We start from the raw sequence: 21,939 nt of genomic DNA, 5'->3' as shown, positions 1-21,939 counted from the left end.
CTCACCGCCGTGGAGGCTCCGAGGGGTGGGCACTCGGGCCCTGCCGAGCGGCGTCCTGACTGGCGGCGCTAGGACCCCGTGGCGGAGCGGCAGCGGCAGAGCGGGCGGCACCAGGACCCGGGGGAACCGCGGCGGGCGGGCGGCAAGCAGGCCCCGGGGCCGGAGAGCTGCGGGCGGCGGCGCTGGGCCCGGCGCGGCCTAGGGAGGCCCCGAGATGCCGAGCAAGAAGAAGAAGTACAACGCGCGGTTCCCTCCGGTGAGCACGTGGCCGGCCCCGGGAGGAGCGGGCCCAACTCTCGAGAGGCCCGGGCCGGGCTGGGGGGGAGGGCGCATCGTCGGGTTCGGGGGCCCGGACGCCACGCCCCCGCCCCCTTTCTCCGGGATACCCCTTCTCTCTGCCCCCAGCACCGAGTTCAGGGGTGAAGGCGACGGGGTCCGAACTCTATGTTCCCTCCCCAGGCGCGGATCAAGAAGATCATGCAGACTGACGAGGAGATTGGGAAGGTGGCGGCGGCTGTGCCTGTCATCATCTGTATCCTGTCGGGGGCTGGCCGGGTTGAGGGACGTGGGGAAGGAGGGAGACCGGGGTTGCCCTGGGTGGGCTGGGGACCCTCCACCCGCGTTCTCCTTGACACCTGTCAGCCCGGGCCCTCGAGCTCTTCCTGGAGTCGCTGTTGAAGAAGGCCTGCCAGGTGACCCAGTCCCGAAACGCCAAGACCATGACCACTTCCCACCTGTGAGTGGCGGCGGAACTGGGAGGGCCCGGTGGGGCCCCACCCCAGGAGTTCATACACTCCAGGGAAGCTGAGTCCTGATAGTGAGGGAGGTGGGAGGCTGCCTGGGGAGCGGCAAGGCCTCAGACACTGGTGGGTTTGAACTGGGAGAGGAGGGGTTGGGTCATCTGGTTGTGGATATGGGCTGGAGGCTTTCCAGGCTCGGCACTCCTGATTGTCAGAGTTCTTTGCTGTCTTTACTGAGAGCTCAGACATCTGGGACCTGCCTGAGTGCCATCCCCCCACCCCCCTCTTCCAGGAAGCAGTGCATCGAGCTGGAGCAGCAGTTTGATTTCTTGAAAGACCTGGTGGCCTCTGTGCCTGACATGCAGGGAGACGGGGAAGACAACCACCTGGATGGGGACAAGGGTTCCCGCAGGTGGGGAACCAGTTCCAAGTGTCCAGGCAGGGAAGGCCAAGGCCACTGGGGTCGGGGGTGGTTGGGGGGTGGCTGAGGATGGGGGAGACCTCTGGGCAGATGGACTGTATCTTCCTGAAGGGGTCGGAAGCCAGGCAGCAGCAACCGGAAGAATGGTGGGATGGGAAGCAAAAGCAAGGACAAGAAGCTGTCAGGGAGCGACTCCGAGCAGGAGGTGAGTGAAGCCCCTCACCCGCAGCCCTGTGGTGTGGGAGGGCCGCCTTGCAGCAGGCGGAGCTGGCCAGAGGCCTGCCCCCATCCTCACTGGGCCCTCTTTCTCGGTTTCTCTGTAAGTGGGGCTATGGAAGTCAGGAGGCCAGGCTCCCTGGTGGTGGCCCATGCCTTTCTCGTCATCTGACCCCTGCCTTGCTCCTAGGATGAGTCTGAGGACACAGACACTGAAGGGGAAGAGGAGACACCGCAGGCCCCACCACAGGCCAGCCACCCCCCTGCCCACTTTCACAGGTAAGCAGCTCAGTGGTTCCAGGAGGAGGTCAGCAGACGCCTCAAGGCTGACTTGCCCTTTTTGTCCTCCATGGCCACTCGGTTGATTGTGGCAGATTTGGGAGATGGGAGGGGAGGAACGGAGGTTTAAAGGCAGGGGTCTGTGCACTCAGAAGGACTCCCCCCTCACCGGGTGGGGCGTGAATAGGGCCTAGGCAGGAGCTGTGTGACCTGCCCTGGCCTTGGCCCATTGGTCCAGAGGCCGTGAGCTCCTGCTGCCTCTGTGGGGAGTGGAGTGGGGACAGTGGGCAGGAATGGGCACCAGAGAGTGGCCTGATCTGCTGCTGCTTTCTTCCCTGCAGCCCCCCGACACCCTTCGTTGCCTTCACCTCGACTCTGCCTCTGCCCCCGGCGCCCCCAGGCCCCTCAGCACCTGACGCAGAGGATGAGGAGGATTATGACTCCTAGCACCCTTGGCCCCCCAGGCCACACCCCCTTTTAGTTGGTTTTAGTTGTTCTGGGGGGAGGAGAGAAGATAGAGCTGTTCTTAAATTTATTAAAAAAAAATAATAAAAGGGAACACCAGTGTCTGTCCCAGCCTTTGTTCCGGGCTTCACAGCCACCTCCCCATCCATCCACCTGGCTTCCCCACGCTGAGCTGGGGCTGGTAGCTGTGGTGGGCCAGGTGGTGGTGGTGACTGAACGAAGGGAGGGGCTGGAGCCCACAGTTCCGCCAGGGCAGGACCAGGGGTGCTGACGACAGAAGGAAGGTGGGCAGCGTGGTATAGGGCCAGAGCCAGCAGGTGCTGGGGGACCATGGAGAGCTTCCCGCCCTCCTCTGAGCAGCCTGTCCTGCTCTCTCTGGTGGAGAGATTATTCTGCTTGCTCTGGGCTTCTGCAAAGGGATGGACAGGACGAGTAAAGGAACATGTCTTGAAGACTGTCGAGTTCTGTGCCTGGTGCCATGAAGGGCACTGGAGAAGGGGTGGTAGAGGCAGAGGTAGGCAAGATTGTAGAGGGGCATAAAGGCTGGCTTGTGAGCAGGACAGTGACACTGTAGGTCCACACCTGTTTCTTAGCAGACCCTGAGCTGTAGTGCCCATGAGGTGGACATGTGCTTTCAGAGAGCAGTGGCTTGGCTAGGCTGGGTAGGAGGTGTGGAGAGGAGTCAGCGGTGGAGAGGGGTGGGCAGGTTGAGTCCTGTGGTGGCAGTAGGCCTGGGTGAAGGGCTAACAAGCGAATCCTCAAAGACTCAGATTTCTTTCTGCAGCCACTTGGGTGGAGGCTGGGGCTGGTTTCTGGCCGGAGGACACCGGAGGAGGAGCAGGGCTAGGTCTTAAGCTCTCATAAGTTTGGCTGCGATGAGCTTGGGGTTCTTGTGAAGCCACTGAGAGGTATAGGGTGGGCACTGGGATGTAAGGGCCTAGAGACAGGTGTGTGAATGTTGGGAGCAGGTGACCTCAGCCAGGGGAAAGGGGGACACCTAGGGCCACCAAAGTGGCCTGAGGAGCAGCCAGATCCAGGGCCTCCCAGGAACCACTGTCATTGCTGCTTCGGTATGACCAGGAGGAGGGAGAGGTCAGCTGTTGTATGCTGTGACCCCTTGCAGGTTCTAGGGAGGGCTTGGTGGTTGCTGAGGAGGCCAGAGAGCTGGAGCAACGCTCGGGGCTGTGAAGTGGAGATGGGAGGGAGCAGTGGCTTAGAGGACAAAGGGACGTGATTTCAGAAAAAGGGTAGCCTGCCGACAGGAGGTGAGGTCACATGGCCCCTGCCCCACTGCCCAGCTGCAAGGCCTCCCAGGAGCGTTGCTTTTTTTTTTCAGGTGACAGAAACACAGGCTGGTAGGGAGGGGGCTGAAGGGACGGGAGGGGAAGGGGTAGTGTCATGTGGGCTCCCCGACCTGATGAGACGCGGGGTGAGTGGGCTTTGGTGGAGGGGTGGAGGTATTCGGGTTTCATCTGGCAGTGTCTGCCTTCTCTGAAAGTGGAGGTGAGGTGGCTGTCGTGGACCCTGGCACCTGGAGCCTGGGGCACAGGGGTCCTGTCTGCCTCTCATGCACTCCCCCTCTGGTTATAGTGTCTTGCTTTCTTTTGGGGAACCATCTCTCCTCTCCCTAATCTGTGTTGGGTGCCACCGACCCCACTCCCTGGGGCTGCGGGGCCGAGACTTCGCACCAGCCTGGTCAGTCGAGCCACCACACCTGCTCTAGCAGTATTGAGTGGTGTAGGTGGGGTCGTGACTCAGGCAGACCAATCAGCTAGCACATTTGAGCCCTGGGACTTTCAGGGGGACCACTGGGAAAGGGTTTTGACAAGATCACTGGCTTCCCCATGGCACTAGTGGCAGCCAGGACCCCTGTCACGAGTCCAGGTGAGGATGACGGTAGCCACACTGGAGTAGCAGACCTGGCAGAGTGTAGCCGGGTGCTGCCAGCAGCCACATCCCATCTGAGTGGGCAATCCTACCTGAGAATGAGGCCAGCACAGCAGAGCCAGGAGGCTCAGGGGTACAGATTTCTGATGACACCTGGACCCAGTCTTGCCAGAAGTCTGTATACTTTGGACTTAGCCATATGAGCCGGTAAACATGTTCCCCCTCAAAGCCAGTTGGATTTCTGTCACCTGTAGCTGAAGATGCTCTGGCTGATAGGGACCAGGAACAGGAGCTCACCAGGGGCCTTTCCCTCTTCTCCTTGGGCAGAGCCTTTGGTGAGAGTGGCCAGTGGCTCTAGACTCCCTCAGGAGCTTCCTTGTAGCTGGGCAGTGGGGCAGGGGCCATGCGGCCTCACCTCCTGTCGACAGGCTGAGCTATCTTTTCTGAAATCATGTCCTTATTTTGTGAGTGTGTGCGTGTGTGTGTATATGTATTCAAATGTCTTTTTTTAAAATGTTCTAAGGGCTGGGGTTTCTGCAGCCACTCCAGTATTCAGAGAGCTGCCAGGGAAAGCCTAAGATCCCAGATGACACCCATTAAATTGGCAAGAAGAGGAAATCAGAGAAAATCGATGGCTGGTGCGGAGGAGGGGGTACATGAAGTCTGGTGCTGTTGGTGGAGGTGTAAAGTAGGAAGTTTGTTTGAAAGGGCATTTGGCCACTCAGTGCCCCCTGGCAGTTCCATTCCTGGGTAAGACCTCTCACAAAAAGAAAGATGAGTCCTAGGCACGGTTTGTGGTGGCCAGGAGTTGGCACCTGCCTTGTTGTGCATCACTGGGGAACCACATGGCAGAGAGCAACGTGGACAAAGCTTAAATGCAGAGTGTTGACTGAAAAACAGAAAAAAAACAGAATAAGATCTACAGCACAGCAGTGCTTATGGAGACTGAAATCCCATACAAGTACAACAATCCTACATTTCTGCCACCACTGTGTGACCTTGGGCAAGTGACTTAAACCATCTGTGCTTCTGTGTCCTCATCTGTAAAGTAGGGACAATCAGCACCTCCTACAGGGACCTGTGGGGATTAAATGAGATATGACACATACAGTACTTAGCAAAGTGTAAGCACGAATAAATGGTGCATCCTGTTACCAACGTCTGGAAAGCAGATTGGGAGGGCATGTGGTAAACACCCGCAGGTGGGGGGCTACAGGAGCAGGGTGGGCTCAAAGGGAAAGCCCACTAAAAGGGAGGCTCTCTGGGACCCTGTCGATGCCTGCAGTGCCCCAAAGTCTGCTCAAGTCTATGTTTCCATGTTCAAAGAAAAAACAGGGACTGCCAATTGTCATCTTCCCAGTGGGCTCAGCCAACCTACCCTCCTGGAATGTCCTGCGATGACGGGCAGACAATGGCCCTGCAGTGTTCATGGACCACACATGCTTTCTTCTGTAACTCACTCAACAAATTTTTCCAGAGCACAAGCAAATATTTCTGGGCCAGGCTCTGTTCTGGGCTCCGGACAGTCTGCTCCCACAGGGCTTCCTTTCTAGTTGGGGAGCAGGTAACAGGAGGACTATAAGCAAATGGCTGGAACATCGAACGCCAGCGGGTGGTGAGGTCCCGAAGGAAGGGAAAGCAGGGGAGGGTTTGGGTGGGCGAGAGTGGGCTGGCTGTTCCAGGGCTCCCCGGAGGCCCCTGTTGAAGCAGCCGCAAGCGGCCTGGGGCTCTTCTAGTCCCAGCCGATTCCACATTCCTGTGAGGGGGCTGCCCTTGTTTCCAGTCGCAGATTCCCCTCCCACCCCTGCCCCAGTGTTGGACTTGTTTCACTTTCCCCTTCCACCAGGGCTTCAAGTTGTGCTTCTGTGTGTGGGTTCCCTGCCCCTGCTGATGATAGGGCAGGGGCCTGGGCCCTCCATTCCACCTCCAAAGGTCCAGCTTCATCCGTCATGTGGTCCATTCTGCCCCCAGGATCCACTTCCCTACTACACCGGAGTGTAGAGCACACCGGTGAGAGTATGGGCTCCGTGGTGATACCCCTTGTATTTTGGTTCTAGCACCATCCTTTATCAGCTTTGTGACTGAGCAGGTGCCCAGACCTCTCTGTGCCTGTTTCCTTCCTACAAAATGGGCACCACAATCTTCCCTATTCCACAGCGTTGTTGGAAGGATTAACTGATATTTACAGAGATCTGTTGACCACTTATTTCATGCTAGGCTCAGTTCTAGGCACTGGCATTCAACTGTGGACAAACCCAGGCCCTGGCCCCATGTACCTGACCTTTGATGACTAGAATCAACGGGGGACTTTGAAGGTGACTGATGCCTGGGGTCCATTTCCAGAGATGCTGATCTCCCTGGTTGGAATGGGAGGCCCAGGAATGCGCACATTTTGAAAGTTCCCCAGGGAGTTCTGAAGTGCAGCCAGGGTTATGAACCCACACACTTGCTGCCAAGTCCTCAGTGAATGGCGCTCTTCTGTCTCCCACGTCATCTCCTGCCTGGATTACCCGACGTACTCCTCACTGGCTGCCCCGCCTCCTGGACCTCACTGCTGAGTCTTCTTCCACTGTGAAGCCAGAGGCATCTTTGTAAGCACGTATTTGACCAGCTGTAATCTTGTGACTGCCCCTGTCTCCTTGAGTTTGATTGCTCTCCTGATTGGAAAACTCACTTCCTCCGAGAGTTTGCAGTTACGTCACTTAGGAAGTTTCCTATCTAATCTAATGCCAAGTCCAATTTACCTCCCCAAGCCCTGCAAGTGTGGTAACTCTTGTGGAACACACACACACACACACACACACCCTTGTGGCGCACACACACACACACACACACACCCTTCTGACACAAGGCTTGTGGAACACACACACACACACACACACACACACACACACACCCTTCTGACACAAGGCCTTTGCCCACATGGGCTTTCCTGGTCTTCACGGTCCCTGGTGCCTCCTCGAGAAGACCTGCCAGGACGCCTGGCTGAAAGTGGCCTCTCCTTCCTTTTGGTCTTTGGTTAGTGTTTACATGATTCGTTTTTTTCCATCCTTTTACACTGAAACTTATCTGTGTCTTTACATTTAGGGTAGGTTTCTCAGAGGCAGCATATGATTGGGTCTTACACAATCTGACAGCATCTTTTTAGTTGGCATGTTTATACCATTTACATTTTTATTGTAGCAAAATATGCATAAAATTGACCATTTTGACCATTTTTAAGTGAATGGTTCAGTGGCATTAGGTACTTTCTTCTCATTGTGCAGCCATCACCACCATCAGTCTCCAGAAGGTTTTCATCCTGCCAGACAGATACCCTGTCTCCATTAAGTCCTAAGTCCCCATTCTTCCCTTCCCCCCAGCCCCTGGTAATCATTGTTATACTTCTGTCTCTATCTCTTTGACTATTCTAGGTATTTTATATAAGTGGAATTATACAGTATTTATCTATAAGCTTATTTCACTTAGCATAATGCTTTCAAGGTTCATCCATAACCATCTTGCAACATGTCAGAACTTCCCTTCTTTATAAGGCTGATATTCCATAATCTAGACACCACATTTTGTTTATTCGTCCATCTGCTGAGGGACATTTGGGTTGTTTCCAGATTTTGGTTATTGTGAAGAGTGCTGCTATGAACATGGGTGCACAAACATCCATTCCAGCCCCTTCTTTTAATTCTTTTGGATATAAGAATTTTGGGTAGAGTGGAATTGCTGGATCATTTGGTCATTCTGTTTAAGTTTTTGAGAAAACAATATACTGTCTTCTGTAGCAATTGTACCATTTTACATTCCCACCAGCGAAGCGCAAGGGTGCCGGTTTCTCCAAATTCTGACACTTGTTAGTTTTGGTTTTGTCTTTTGCATTTCCCTGATAGCTAACGATGTTGAGCATCTTTTCATGTGCTTATTGGCTATTTATACAGATTCTTTGCATGTCAATTCAAATCCTTTGTCCATTTTTAAATTGGGTATTTGCCTTTTTGCTGTTGAATTGTAAGTTCTTTATATTTTTCTGGATAAAAGTATTTTATCAGATATATGATTTGCAGCTATTTTCTCCCATTTTGTGGGATGTCTTTTCACTTTCTTGATGGTGTCTTTTGAAGCACCAAAGTTTATAATTTTGATGAAATCTGTGTGTGTGTGTGTGTGTGTGTGTGTGTGTGTGTGTGTGCATTTTATTTTTCTTTTCATTACTTGAGTTTTTGGAGTCGTAGTAATAAGCCATTGCCTAATCCAAGGTCATTCCTGTGTTTTTTTCCCAAGAGTTTTATAGTTTTAACTCTTACATTTAACTTCTCCATTCTTTTGCAGGTAGAAATCTGGACTCTCAGTTTTACATTGATCTCTATGTCTATCCTAATGGTAGTACACACTGTCTTGACTATATAGGTTTGAAAGTGGAAAATATGAGTCTTCCAACTTTGTTCTTTTTCAAGATTATTTGACTAGTCTGGGCCCCTTGACTCTCCACATAAATTTTAGGAACAGCCTGTCAATTCCTACAAAAGGCAGGTGAGATTTTAATAAGGACTGTGTTGAATCAATTTGGAGAGTACTACCATCTCCTGGGTTTGTTTCATTTGGCAAATTTTCTCCTGATTATTAATCACATTTTCCTCCTTTATGTGTATATTAATTTTTGTCTTAGGGTGTCATACATTGTGAACTTTACAATATGAATCTGGATTTTTATCAAATTCCTTTAAAGAGTGTTGGATTTTTCCTGGCATTTTAGTTACTTGTGGATTAGTTTGATCATTTCAATATTTGTTTCAAGATCTTTTATGTTGGGTTTAGAGTGCCTTGTTAAGGGCTGACTCAGGCCCACTTCTAAGGCATGCCCCTTCTGGGCTCCTTCCTGAATTTTCTGTGTAGTCAGTGAGATCGCTCTACTCTGAGAGAATCTTAAGTTGCTACTCCTGTGCGACTTCTGGGAATTATTGGTCTAATGGGTCTGCAGTAATTGTTCTTCTTTTGAAAGGTGTTCTGTCCAGCCTTGTGGAGTTTCACCCTATGCCATGTGCAGATTAATATTCTTCCTAAAGTTCAAAGGGTCCCCACTATGGGACCTGTCCCGTCTACATAGAGCTCATTCTCTGTGTAGGTTCCTTCTCAGTTATTCTTCCCAACAAATTCTAGCTGCCTTTGTCTCTCCAAACTCTGGTCTCTGTCTTCTTAACTCAGTGAGACTGATGGACCCTATTCGGGTTCCCCTCCTGCACTGCAGCAGGGAAATTACCTCTAGGCACACAGCAGAGGTAGAGGACCCGGACCATGGTAGCACTCAGCTTGCTTGCTTCCTTTTTCTCAGGGGTTACAGTCCTGTGCTACTCGGTTTTAACACCTGAAAGTAGTTGTTCCTTACACTTTGTCTGGTTTCTTAGTTGTTTATGGCAAAAGGATCATTTCAGTCCAATTTATGTCCTCATGGCCAGAATCAGAAGTCAGGGATGGTCATAAGATTCCAGACAGGAGACATGTCAGAGACACTCCCTGGGGTTTTTCTACCTGGATATGTGGGCAGAGTCCTCTCTCTCTTCTGGTGGAAAAGGTCCAAGGACAGCAGCCGGATTCTACCTGCAGCCAACATTTCCAGACAGAATGAAGCTGACAGAGAGAGGGAAATGGTGATGAAGTGAGTAAGCAAATAAGACACACACACACAGAGGCAGAAAGATTCAAGTCCCTCCATCCAGGCAAAATTGAGAGGTCAACAACATCCCTGCCCTTTATATGATTTCATAAAATGAGCCAATCATTTATTCTTTTGGGGACTCAGTTTAGCTTTGTTGATTGCAAACCAAAGGGACCTGACTAGTAAAAGGCATCTCTATGTATTTGCTGAATGAGTGGAATTAATTTGCATACCTGCCTCATTTCCCATGTACCTGAGGTCGCTTCCAACAAGAACAAGGAAGACAAAAGGAAAGATAGAAATGGAGAATCAAAAAGGTGAAAATATAATTTAAAAGAGAACATGTAGATCAGGAGCAAGAACATAAATATATATATATATATATATATAAATATGCAGCCCATAAAGTAGTCTATTAAGTGAATATCAAATTTGGCTCTGAGCTTCCTGGCAGACAGAGCAAAAAGGGAGATGTAGTAACTTAGCTTTTTATTCCCCAGAGACGACAGAGCCTACAAGTTCCTCTGCAGGAAAATTTTCTTAGACTTTAATTCCAAAACAAGTTTCGGATGGAGGCTCTGTGAGGAGGTGATGTGGTGGAGGCCAACCCCAGCCATGTTCCAATAGCCAAATTTTAGTACTGAGCCTCCTACACCTGGTCCTGGCAAACAAGGAAGGTTACCAAGGTTAGTTGTTAACTCTGTTGTCCTCCCCTTGACCTCTCAGTGGCTCTTGTCACAGTTGGCCACTCCCTCCTTTTGAAACACTTTCTTCGCTTGGCTGGGAGCCCACCCTCTCTCTGCTCATTTCTTCCTCACTGGCTGCCATTGTTTGGTCTCTGCAGCCGCGTCTCCTGAGCTCTCCTGGCCTGTGAATGGTGACAGGCCGGGCTCAGCCTCCAGACCTCTTCTTTCTTCTCTCTGCCTCTCCCAGCTCAAGCCCTTTAGTCCCTCTCTCCACCCTGGCCCTCCTGTCTAATCTCTACACAGCTGTCAGAGGGATCTTTTAAAACCACTAATCAGCTCACATCACTCCCCCTTTCAAAATCCTCTACTGTGATGGCTCCTTTGATCAAATAAGATCATGGGATATAATAAAAAAAACAGTATCTGTTTTCCAATGTCCCTCTAAAATTCATCAGGAACCTTTTCTCTCTGCCTCCAAATGAGGTCATGACATTCTGGCCCACATTTTCTTACAGCCCTATGGTCCCCCGAAGTCATTAAATAAAGTCTGTTAGCAATCCCAGTTGTGTGTAGTAGCCACGTCTCTAAACTTGATGAGAAAATCTCCACTGCCCCAGCCATTTTGGCCCCTGCTGACATGGAGGGAGGGAGGTCAGGCCTGCCCCTTCTCCCTTCCCTCCTGCTCCCCCAACTTGAGGACACTCCACAGCTGTCGTGCAGGGAAGGAGGAAGGGCAGTGGTGCAGAAAGTTGTTCTTTGCTTGGTGCTGGGTAAGATGGCATCTTGCTGCCTGGGTGGCAGCTGTTTAAAGCGGGCTCTCACCCTGGCTCCCTGAAGACTCCTTTATGGGTCACTCGCTTGACGGTATCTCCAGGGAAGCAGGCAGGCAGGCCCCCAAGCACAGACCCATGCTGTTGGGTCTGCCAGATACAGAAGCCCTCTGGGCGGGACCACCTGCTGGCTTGCCACTGGCCAGTTCCCACTGTGTTTTTGCAGCCTTCCTGGAGGTCTCAGGTACCCTGGCCCACTGGGTTGCCACACCTTCAGGAAGCCTATCTCACGCTCCCCAGGTGGCTTCCTGATAGCACTTCTTCCCAGATTTTGGATTAGAAGGCAGCCCCCTAACTGCATCCCCTAAGGGGAGTCCTGAGACTCAGCATGATAGCAGCTCTTTCCAAAACAATCTCATCACAAAATTTCCCTTTCAGAATCCAGCCCTGATCCTTTTGTGCTCTTGAGGTGGCCCAGAGGTTTCAAGAGGGGCAAAATGGGTTCTTTCTATTTTCTTTAATACTTGGGCCTTGGCCAGCAGCAATTCACTTTGAAGTGTCATATCCACTCTACCCTGGAGCCTCAGTTGCAGCTTCCAGTACCCTCTCCCTCTTCCATCATGCTTAGGACAGATCCAGGGTCCTCATGGCCACCAGGCCCCACACGACCTGACCCCTGAATCCCCACAGATGTTTAACATATCAAAAATATCAAAGGATATTACAAAAAAATCCTATGTTCATAAATATAAAAACTTAATCAAAGTGAAAGCCTTTCCAGAAAAATATGGAAGGCCAAAATTGGAACAAAAATATAAAAATATTAATAGATCAATACCAGTAGAGAAAACTAAAATCTAAGACTCCGATGCAAAAGCACTCTGACAAAGACACTTACAGGAAGCTCTGCCAGACTTTGAAGGAACAGATGGCCCTTATCTTACAGCAGTTGTTCCAGAAAGCAGAGAATGTGAGAATGCTTTTTCCAGGATCATAATTGGGAGGCAATGAAGAATGAAGCCAGCAGACAATGAGCTAATAGAATAAAATATAGGGGAATGCCCCACCTAGGCATAGGAAAATATAAACCCCTATTCAAAATACAAACCCCTATTGAAAACCTTTATGGATCTGACTACATCAAAACGAAGGCTTTCTGTTCCACAAAGGCCCTCAGAGATAATGTTGACAGACAGCTGGGGGCAACCCAGGAGAAGGGAGGAGGGAGAGGGGCCTGCCTCAGGTACCACCTGGCCATCTTCACAGGCTGTGAGGACCCTTCCAGATGGCCGAGTTCTTCAGTCCCTTTTACAGATAGATGTGCAAACATAGATTGAGTGAAGGCAGGGGACTCGAACCAGGTCAATGAGCAGAGGCAGGACTTGGCCCTGGGTCTCTGGACTCCCAGGCCTGGGCTATTCCTCAGCATCCTGCTGAACGATCTCTCCCTCCTAGAAGGAAGCTGACTGGCCCTTCCTAGCCTGCTTTTTGCCAGAGCCCTTGGTACTGGCTGAGGACTGGTTGCCATAGAGATGGTAGACAGGCAGTTCCAAGCCTGGCAGATGGGGGTGGGGGTGGGGCAGGGCACCAATATGCTCGACACCCACCAACAGTTGGTCAGAACTACATCGGGAAGACCAGGGCAGGACATGTGGCCCCAGGCTCCAGGGACAGCAACAGGGCTGCTAAAGCTTCTCTCAGGCATCTCCCTGACTGAGGAGGTAAGGGAGACCCCATAGGGAATTTCCTACTGCCTGGGAGGCAGCTGGCCACCTGGGGTCATGGTAGGCCAGGGTGGAGAGAGGCCCCTGGGAAGGCATTAGGACTGGAGCTGAGGCGCAGGTGCGAGTCGGCAAGTCCTGAGGTGGGCAGGGACCAGAGCCAGGCCTAGGGGACGTGAGGTGAAGACAAGATGATGCCCAGGGTGACTCCCATGCTTCTAATAGAGCGATTCAGGCAACACTGCAGGAGAAGTAATTTCTTCCACCTTGGCTTAGCAAGACCAGGGGCATTCGGCCTTGCTATGGGGCATTTGGAAGAGCTGTCCAGGGCCCAGGGACCACAACGTGCACTGGTGACAAATCTGGACTCTGGGACAGACTCAGCATGTCAGGTCCTGACTCCGGTTACTGGCTGTGATCAGTCAGGTGATCTCACCTCTCTGAGCCCCAGTGTTCTCATCTGCGTGATGGGGGTAACGGCAGGTATCTACCTCCCGGGGCCCTTGGGCAGGTTGAATGCGTTAGTGTATGAAAGGTCCTGAGCATCCAGTAGGTGTTCAGCAAATAGCAGCTGTTGCTCTTTGAACTTTAAGAACTGAGGTCACGATCAGTCGATTTTAGTGGTAATGAGGGGCCAGCCAGAGTGCACAGAAGGAGAGGGTGTGCTGTGGTCCAGGGACTGCTGGGAGCTGGGCCTTCTCTCCTGGTTTTGCCCAGGGGAGTCTTAGGAGCGGCAGTGGCCTAACTCAGGGCCAGCAGCAGAGGTCTCGGAGTGCAGAGCAGATGGCGAAGGAGGACCGGAGGCCCAAGGCCCGGAACAAGAAAGGGCATGGCTCTGCGGAGGCTGAGGAGTAAGCAGCTGTGGGGCGGGCCCCCCTCTGGAGGCCAGAACCTGATCCTGTCCCCGGCCCCCTGCCCTCTCTCCTCAGCCTCCTGCCCTCTACTCGGAAGCCCTCCTTCCCCTTCCAGTGGGCCTGGGAGAGCTTCACCACAGATGATCGGGCCCTGCTTCAGCCTGGCTCCCCCTCAGCCCCTGGCCACCATGACCTGTCTTGCCCCCAGCAGACCCCCAGCACAAGTCCAGGCGCAAGTCCATGGCCAGCCTCCCGGAAGCCCATGGCTTCTGCTGGAAGACGGAAGTGCCAGTCCTGGAGAGGAGGCAGCAGCTCAGGGCTTGGGGCTGCGTCCCCATCCCTCCCAGCACAGGACAGAGCCAAGAGCTGGGGTCAGACAGTGAGGGTGGCCTCCAGCTGGCTGGGCAGAAGCCAGGGTTAGACTTAGAGTCTCAGTTGGCCGCTGAGCTGGAAGCCTTTGGCGCTGAGGAGGCCGAGAAGGGTCTGAGCCCTGGGGAACTGCCCCGAGTCCCCAGGAGAGGCTCCATTTTGGAGAAGTGGTATACAGAGGTGGCCGAGGGGGCCCAGGAGGGGGTGCCCAAGGCACCCCACAGGAGGAGGACCAGTTCTTGGAGAAAGAGTCGGAATTCTGGTGAAAAGGCCCCAGACAAGGGTGAACTGCAGAGCCCGGGGACTGGCTCCAAAATCTTCCCAGGGCCACAGAGGGGGAAGTCAGGGGGCAAGAAGCTGGAGGGGCCATGGGACCTGGAAACGTTGCAAAGGCAGTTACAGCAAGACTTGGACTTTGGTGAGTGTGGAGCTCAGCACCTGGGGTCCCCAGGAAGCTACAAGCTGGGGAGAGAGGTTGGGAGCCAGCAACTGAGGCCAGGAGTTCGCACGGGGCTAGGCCTTGCTCCAGGTGCCGGGTGGTGGGATTTCCCAGGGGGTCGGGAGACGGGGAGGCCCTGGCATGGCCCGCTGTGGACAGGCTCTACGAAGCGGCCCTGGAAGGCTTTGAGGGCTGCTCTCCAGGTCTCCGCCCGGAGCGGGAAGGCCCACGCCTCGGTAGATGATGACGCTCTCCTGTTCAACTTACCTGACCGTTCCTTCCACAGACGGCAGGAGGCCACCAGGTAAGGTGGAAGAAGAAGGAGGGTGGGGGCCGAGGGCAGGGAGTAGAGAAGGAGCCAGTTCTCTGGGAGACACTTAATCGTTCATCCTCTTGTTCCTTCATTTATCTATTCACCGATCTTCTGATCATCCGAATATCTACTGATTCGTCCACCCATCCATCTCCCCACCCACCCACCCACCCATCTATCTATCCACCCATCCATCTTTGTCAGCTTGGTCAACTGACTATTGACACAAGCCACTTTTCATTCATTTCCCATTTTCTAGCCATCCATTAATCTATTAAGGAAGTGATTAATGCAATATATATTGAGTATCTACTCACGGGTCCTCAGGATATAAAAGGACTTGGCCCCAGCCCCAAGAAGGTCAAGGCCTGCTGGAAAAGGAGACAGACGGGCACAAACAGCAATGACGGCAGTAGCGTTAGATGACTGGTACACCTGGGGTGTGAACAAGAGCAAGGGGAGCAGAGGGGGAGCTGGGGTGGGGAGCTGTCGGCACTGTCTGGGTGACGGATGATGGGGGCCTGAACCAGGGGGCGTGGTGTGAATGCCTGGAGGGGTATCCATTCAAGGCCTTTGTGACCAGTTAGAAGCGGCAGGTGGGAATTTATTCAGCATTCTGATACCACCCCTCAATTCTTACCCTGTCATTCCCCGCTGGAAGTACTTCCATGCTGCCTCGTGCACTTGGGACAAAGCTCAGATTCCTTGACGAGGAGGCTCCTGGCTCCCAGATCAGCTGGCCAGACTGGCTGGAATGCCCTGTGCTTTCCCCCCCACCCCCCCATTCACCCAGCTAATTCAGATGCATCTTTTAACTCCCAAGTCAGGTGTCCCTCCAGGAAGCTCTCCTCTGTGCCCACCTCTGTCATAGTTCTTGCCAGACTGCATTGTAACAGGGTACAGGGTTGTCTGTCCACCCCTGTGTACAGATGACTGAGGGCTCCCTGAGGGCAGGTGCCAGACCTTATTGAGCACAGCCTCCTTGTTGCCCTACACAGGACCTGGCAGATAGTTGATGCTCAATAAATATGTGCTGAGGAAGTGATTGCATCTATCCCTTTACTTATCTATTTGTCCATCTTTCTGTCTGACCATGGTTCAGTTATGCATGGACTTGCCAATACTGAATTTCTGTCTATGTTAGGCACTGCTCTACATGTTGGGGATACATTGGTGGTGAAAAAAACAGACAAGGAACCCTGCTTTCATGAGGCTTACATTCTACTTGGGAAGAGGATAATTAATAAAGAGATGAACAAAATGTGTAGCTAAAAATGGAAAATATCTGGGATGCAGATGGGGTAGTCTCTTTCCCTGACATTTGAGCAAAGACCTGATTGACAAGAGCTGGGCATGAGATATGGGGGAAGAATGTTCCAGAAAAACCGAGGCGCCATCTGTTTAACCATCCACATCATTCCTCCATCCCTTTATCCATCATTGATTCCACTGCCATTTTGTTTCTTTTTCCCGTCCATTCGCCCATCTGTCCATCCATACAGCTTTCCTTCAAACCAGTAGGCATTGCCTGGCTCCTACCCAATACAGGGGTCAGTGAGGAGAACAGAATCTGGCCCCTGCACTCAAGGAGAGCTGCTTTGCAAGGGGAAGTTAGTGATCAGGTGAGGTCTCAGGTGTGTGCCCTGAGCTCCGCAGGTGTGCACGCTCAGTGCTGGGGCATACCGCTGGCTGGGGTGTGCAGGAGCCTGCCAGGAGGAGCACGGAAAGGGCCTTGAGCTGGGCCTGAGGTCTGAGACCCAGATGCAGCCCCTCTGTCCCGTCAGACTTCCACCACAAACTCCATTCCCCAGGCCCTTGGCTCACTGGGCTCCGCAATCCCTCCCTTCAGGCCCAGGCTCCCCTACCTGCCAAGTGGCCCTCGTGCGGCTCCTGCTCCCCACAGACTCTCCCATCCCTCCTCTTTCCCTCTCCCCATCCAAGACGCCTGCTGCAGGCCTGGGCGCGGGAGCAGCAGGAGGCGCAGCAGCAGGCCAAGCGGCGGGCCCCGGAGCAGCGGGTGCAGCGGCGGGTGGCCTGCGGCCTGGCAGCCTATGTGCCCCGGGGGAGCCATGGGCCAGGTGCAGCCCAGCGCAAGCTGGAGGAGCTGAGGTAGGCAGCTGGGGCTGAGAGGAGCTGGTGGGGAGAGGGCAGTGGGCAGTGCCAGGGGGTCAGATGGAGTACCCAGGAGACCTTGCCCTCACTGTCCTGCAGGGCTGAGCCCCCACAGCCATCCTCCCGCCCGGGGAAGGCAGGCCAGGACATTTTGCTCCACTTTACAGCCAAAGACACTCCGAGGTTACAATGTTTTACATGCATGAACACAGTTTGAAATCTTGTTTATCTGATTTCAAGAGCCAGCGTGCTTACTGTAAAAATTCAGATATTACTGAAATGGTTTATGTAGAATGTGAACAGTGCCTATGATCCCACTCATGGAGACAACTATTGCTCGTGGTCAGGTGGAGCCATCTATTTTATTCTCTTCCTATATTTTGGTATTAAAAAAAGAGGCAAATGTGTATTTAAGAGCACATCTTTTTTAGACTCATAATAGGCCCATGAAGTAGGTATTATCACCAGTCCACTAATTCCATAGAGGAGGAAACCGGGGCTCAGGGAGCTTAAATAATGTGCCAAAGTCACAAATGAGCAGCAAAACTGGGATTCCAGCCCAGGCAGCCATTGGGCCACCCGGCTCCACTGCCTTTGAGTGCTCGACCTGAAACTCAACCCAGTGAAACAAACAACACAGATGTGATCGCAAAGACCATTGACACTGAACACCTAGTGGGTGCAGCTGGCACCAGTGCAGCCCCTTCCACCCCTCATCTCCTTTCATCCTGGGAGAAGCGCCAGGTCAGGGCAAGTGGGGTGCTACAGAGAGACACGTGGGTTCCTGCCTTGGAGGAACGCAGGCTCAGTGAGGTTCATCACCTACTCTTTGAGGTCAGTCTTATCACCCCTGACTTCACCGATGAGGAAACCAGGGCTCAGAGAGGTCAAGTGCTCTTGAAAGGAATCCCTGGCCAGTGATCCAGTAGATGCCTTCTTGCCAGACCTCAAGTGCATTTTGGAGCAGGTACAAACCAGGTGGCCCTGTTCTAGGGAGGGCACATGCCTTTTTCTCATTCTGAGATGATGGACAGGGATGACACCATTGACACCACTTCCTTTCTCGCCCGAGGCTCCAAACCATGGGCTTCCTCTCAGTTCCAACAGGAATGGCATCAAGAATCAATCAGGAAAAACGGGCATAACATCATGGGCAAGACAGAGACTGAATGCCAGCTCATGCTTCCCACACTCTCCACCCCTTGTAACTGCTATAAATTCCCTCTTGAATGGTGAAGACTCGTTTTTGTAGTAACTTCTGTTCCTGGCCTTGGGTTTTCAAGTTTATCTCTTTTTCTCCAATGGAGAGAGGTTTTTTCCCTGGCACATGGCCAAGGGGCCCAGCCCGGAAAACCAGTGTATTCCCAGGGGGCCTGGCATACTTGCTGGAGGTCCCAATGTGAGTTTCAGAGTCTTGTGTGTTTCTCCCCTGTCCTCCTGTGTGGGGATTTTGCCACTGCACCCCAGGGCCTCTCTTATGGGCTTCACAAAAGGATGCCTGGTTCCACATACGTGGCCAGAGAACCCTTCTTGTGGCCAGGATGCTCAGTGTTTTGAGCAGACACATTTCTGACAAGTGCACAAACTAGGGTTTTATAAATGGGTTTCTGCTTCCCCAGAAGATCTGTGGTCTTTCAGGAACATGTGCTTCCATTTGAAACACATTTCTTTTAGTTCTTCTGTCCCATTTTCTAAGCTGTCTGCTTATAAGAACCACAGAGAATGCTGGTAAGCTTGTCCAGCCCCTGCCATAGCACAGAGAAGGAAACTGAGCCCAGAGCTCAGAGCCCAGGGTGGAGCCTTGCCCAAAGCTGCAGCCAACAGCGGCAGTTTCCTCTTCACAGGGGCAGTGTGGGAGGGTGCAGGGGTGTGGACCCAGGGAGGGGAGGGCCTGAGCAAGCAGGTGCCCAGTTGCTCAGAAGCCAGTGCTGGCCCTCTTCTTTGGGGGTCACTGGGAGCCTGAGCGATCCCTGGTTGTGCAACCTGCAGGCTGGGGCTCAGGGCTCAGTCTCTCACTTCCCAGCTGAATGACCTTGAACAAGTCAGTCCTGCAACCCTCTGAGCCTCAGGCTAAAATGGGCAAATAATTCCTACCCCACTGACCTCAGGAGGAACCCAGGGTGAGGATGGGGCAGAAATGCCTTTGTAAGATAAGGGCGGGGAGGACAGGAAGTCCTTGGTGAAGATGAGCTGGCTCAGGAGTGGGGAGGGTTTGTGTCCATGCTTAGCTGCCCAGAGGCCCTTCTTCCTGCAGGCGCCAAGAGCGACAGCACTTTGCTGAGTACCAGGCAGAGTTGCAGGCCGTCCTGCACAGGGTGCAGGCCCGGCCCTACCTATTCCAGCAGGCCATGCAGGTGAAGCCCAGCCCCTGGGCAAGCAGGTGGCTTTCCCGACAACAGCGCTTCTCACTGGCTGAGTGGATAGGGAAGCAAGGTGGAGGGGGCTCCCTTAGATGGGACCCTGGGTGGCTGCCCCTTGGAAGCCCTGGGGCCTCCTCAGTACTCAGAGCCCCAGCAGTCCTCACTGGCCCCAGTGCAGAGTGGGAACACTTGTCTCTCCTCAGGCCAGTGCCTGGCTCGCTGTGACCCGGCACTTCTCCCAGGTGCTGTCAGCACTGGGACTCGATGAGGAGCAGCTGCTGGCTAAGGAAGGCAAGCAGGACACGGAGGGCTCCTCCAGGAAACCCAGGTGAGGCCGTCTAGCTGGCCAAGGAGCTGGCTGTTCCTGGCTGTGGGGGGAAGGGGCGCCATCACCAGAACTCTGGGTCCTGCAGGATCTTCCCCAGCTGTCTGCTGCCTGCTTCCAGCCAGAGGTGGGGGACGTCTGGGTGAAAGCTGAGGGAACTCTGTGTGCAACCACATCGATCCACCCAGATCTCAGTTTCAGGCTCACCCTGTCTGCCCTCCACCCCTGCCTGAAGTCCAACAGTCAGCAGGAGCTTCCCCAGGCCCTGTCCTCCATGTCACCTGAGGAAGGCATAGCCAGGGATTTTTGCCCCACTTCCCAGTAAGGAAACCAAGGACTCAAGGAGCAGGGCCTTGCCCAAGGATGCAGCAGTAGAGCTAGTTGGAAAGAATCTGCAGTCATCCAAGTGGCCAAATGCCCAGTCCCTATTATGAGCGGGTGCCATGCCATGTGTAGTGTCCCTTATGCTTTAGGACAACCTGGTGCAGAACATAGATTATAAGGCCTGATTCTTAATAAAACTGAGGCTTGACATAAGAAGAAAACAAATCCTACCATTTGCAACAACATGGATGGAGTTAGAGGGTATTATGCTCAGTGAAATAAGCCAGGCAGAGAAAGACAAATACCAAATGATTTCACTCATCTGTGGAGTATAAGAACAAAGCAAAAACTGAAGGAACAAAACAGCAGCAGAATCACAGAACCCAAGAATGGACTAACAGTTACCAAAGGGAAAGGGACTGGGGAGGATGGGTGGGAAGGGAGGGAGAAGGGGGGGAAGAAGAAATGGGGCCTTATGATTAGCATGTATAATGTGGGGGGGCACAGGGAGGGCTGTGCAACACAGAGAAGACAAGTAGTGATTTTACAGCATCTTACTACGCTGATGGACAGTGACTAATGGGGTATGTGGGGGGGACTTTGTGAAGGGGGGAGTCTAGTAAACATAATGTTCCTCATGTAATTGTAGATTCATGATACCAAAATTAAAAAAAAAACAAAAAAACTGAGGCTTGAGGAGGGGATGTCATTCAGTTACACAGCATGAGTAAAATTTGAACCCCCATCATCAGTGACTCCTACAGCCCTGTCTCCTGCGTGGGGGTGGGGAGTGGCAGAACCCAGTGACTTCCGTGTGTGTCTTCTTTGTCTTTCAGGAGCCACAGGTCAATGGGAGTGAGAGTGGAGCATTCCTGTGAGAGTCCCCCAAGGACAGAGCCCACCTGCAGCCAGCCGAATGGGCATTCCACCCCATGCCCAGCGGAGGAGTCCAGCCCCTGAGATGCATTAAATGCCTTCTGGGAAGTACAGTGTGAGATTTCTTGTGGTGACAAGAGCCTTCGTGCTGGGAATAGGAGGTGGCAGGTGGATAGACGGCTTGTCCCCACATCCCCCAGGAGCTCTGGATGTTCTGGCTGCCCCTGCCCAGCACACACAGCTGTGCTTTTGCTCCTGCGCTTTTTGTGAGTGGTGGGACATCTCACAGAGCAGCAGCTGCCCCCCACCCCCACCTCAGTCTCCAACAATTCAAGTCTCCGAGAAATTCAAGAGTGAATAGGGCAGAATGGCCCTCTGTCTTTGAGAACTTGCAGCCTGGTTTTTAGGCAGGGGGTGGGAAACGGAACCTTTAAAGGGGCACATAGATCAACACCATAACACATGGGCTGCACAAGGCCGCCAGATCAAGTAACTGTGGAGTCGGGGAGGTGTCAGGAGAGATTGTAATCCCTGGGCTTTTAACAGTAACTTCAAGTTAGAGACCTCTCCACAAGGGGAAAAAAAGCTCACACAGAAATGTGCCAAATTTTGCACTCAGTTTCAGGGCGTTCACAGACACACAGAAGCGCATCTGGAGCTCCTTCGTTCACAGAACGCAGGTTAAAAACCAATCTGAGGAACGTGAGAAGGCAGCGTCTGCTGACAATACTGGTTGTTGGGGCTTGAAGGCTCGGCTGTGGAGCTGGTGTGTGTGTGTGGGGGGGTCTCAGGAGAACACGCTGCGATGTCCAACATCTGATGGAGCCACGACCCCCGAGGGTCCACTAGGAGGACGCCTACTGGAGCGGCGGGCGCTGTCCACGGAAAGTCCGTGAGGCAGCGGTCATCCAGTGGCTCGGGGTGTGCAAGGCGAGAATGGCGACGAGACTTTCCCAGCTCCGGGGAGGCCCGACTGGATGGCCTCCGGGCCCGTAGAGTTACAGGATCCCGTCTTCGACACACCCGGTCAGTTCACTTGGAGGCGCGCACGCGCAGTGGGACCCCCGTCTCACCGCCACCCAGCCCCAGGCGGCTGCCATCCCGCCGCAGGGCACCGACTCCCATGAGCCTTTGGGGG

The 21,939-nt window shown here is 53.2% G+C and overlaps 2 protein-coding genes across 2 annotated transcripts; both read left to right on the top strand.

Moving 5' to 3' along the window:
• The first annotated feature begins 16 nt into the window (after nucleotides 1-16).
• On the top strand, nucleotides 17-2,221 carry DRAP1 (DR1 associated protein 1). Its single transcript, XM_017656888.3, has 7 exons — nucleotides 17-256; nucleotides 460-532; nucleotides 643-736; nucleotides 1,033-1,152; nucleotides 1,273-1,366; nucleotides 1,568-1,656; nucleotides 1,998-2,221. Exons 1-7 carry the CDS (start codon nucleotides 215-217, stop codon nucleotides 2,101-2,103), a joined length of 618 nt encoding a protein of 205 aa, XP_017512377.1. The 5' UTR covers nucleotides 17-214; the 3' UTR covers nucleotides 2,104-2,221.
• A 10,457-nt stretch (nucleotides 2,222-12,678) lies between these two features.
• Nucleotides 12,679-21,921, top strand: TSGA10IP (testis specific 10 interacting protein). Its single transcript, XM_036995516.2, is given in 8 exon segments — nucleotides 12,679-12,829; nucleotides 13,547-13,680; nucleotides 13,759-13,877; nucleotides 13,880-14,795; nucleotides 16,746-16,913; nucleotides 19,171-19,270; nucleotides 19,480-19,604; nucleotides 20,762-21,921. Coding segments are annotated over 8 exon segments (1,815 nt in total). The 5' UTR covers nucleotides 12,679-12,700; the 3' UTR covers nucleotides 20,886-21,921.
• Nucleotides 21,922-21,939: the final 18 nt, after the last annotated feature.

The sequence above is a fragment of the Manis javanica genome, chromosome 11 (assembly GCF_040802235.1).
Source record: "Manis javanica isolate MJ-LG chromosome 11, MJ_LKY, whole genome shotgun sequence".
Lineage (NCBI taxonomy): Eukaryota > Metazoa > Chordata > Mammalia > Pholidota > Manidae > Manis > Manis javanica.
The sequence above is the reverse complement of the archived record's forward strand: the minus strand, read 5'-3'. Positions and strand labels throughout refer to the sequence as shown.

What these genes read in the sequence shown, in the direction of transcription:
- DRAP1 (XM_017656888.3), top strand. Translation starts at nt 215, where the DNA reads ATGCCGAGCAAGAAGAAGAAGTACAACGCGCGGTTCCCTCCG. An exon ending in ACCATGACCACTTCCCACCT is followed by an intron (nt 737 to 1,032) that starts GTGAGTGGCGGC and finishes CCCCTCTTCCAG; the next exon opens with GAAGCAGTGCATCGAGCTGG. An exon ending in CCCCCTGCCCACTTTCACAG is followed by an intron (nt 1,657 to 1,997) that starts GTAAGCAGCTCA and finishes TCTTCCCTGCAG; the next exon opens with CCCCCCGACACCCTTCGTTG.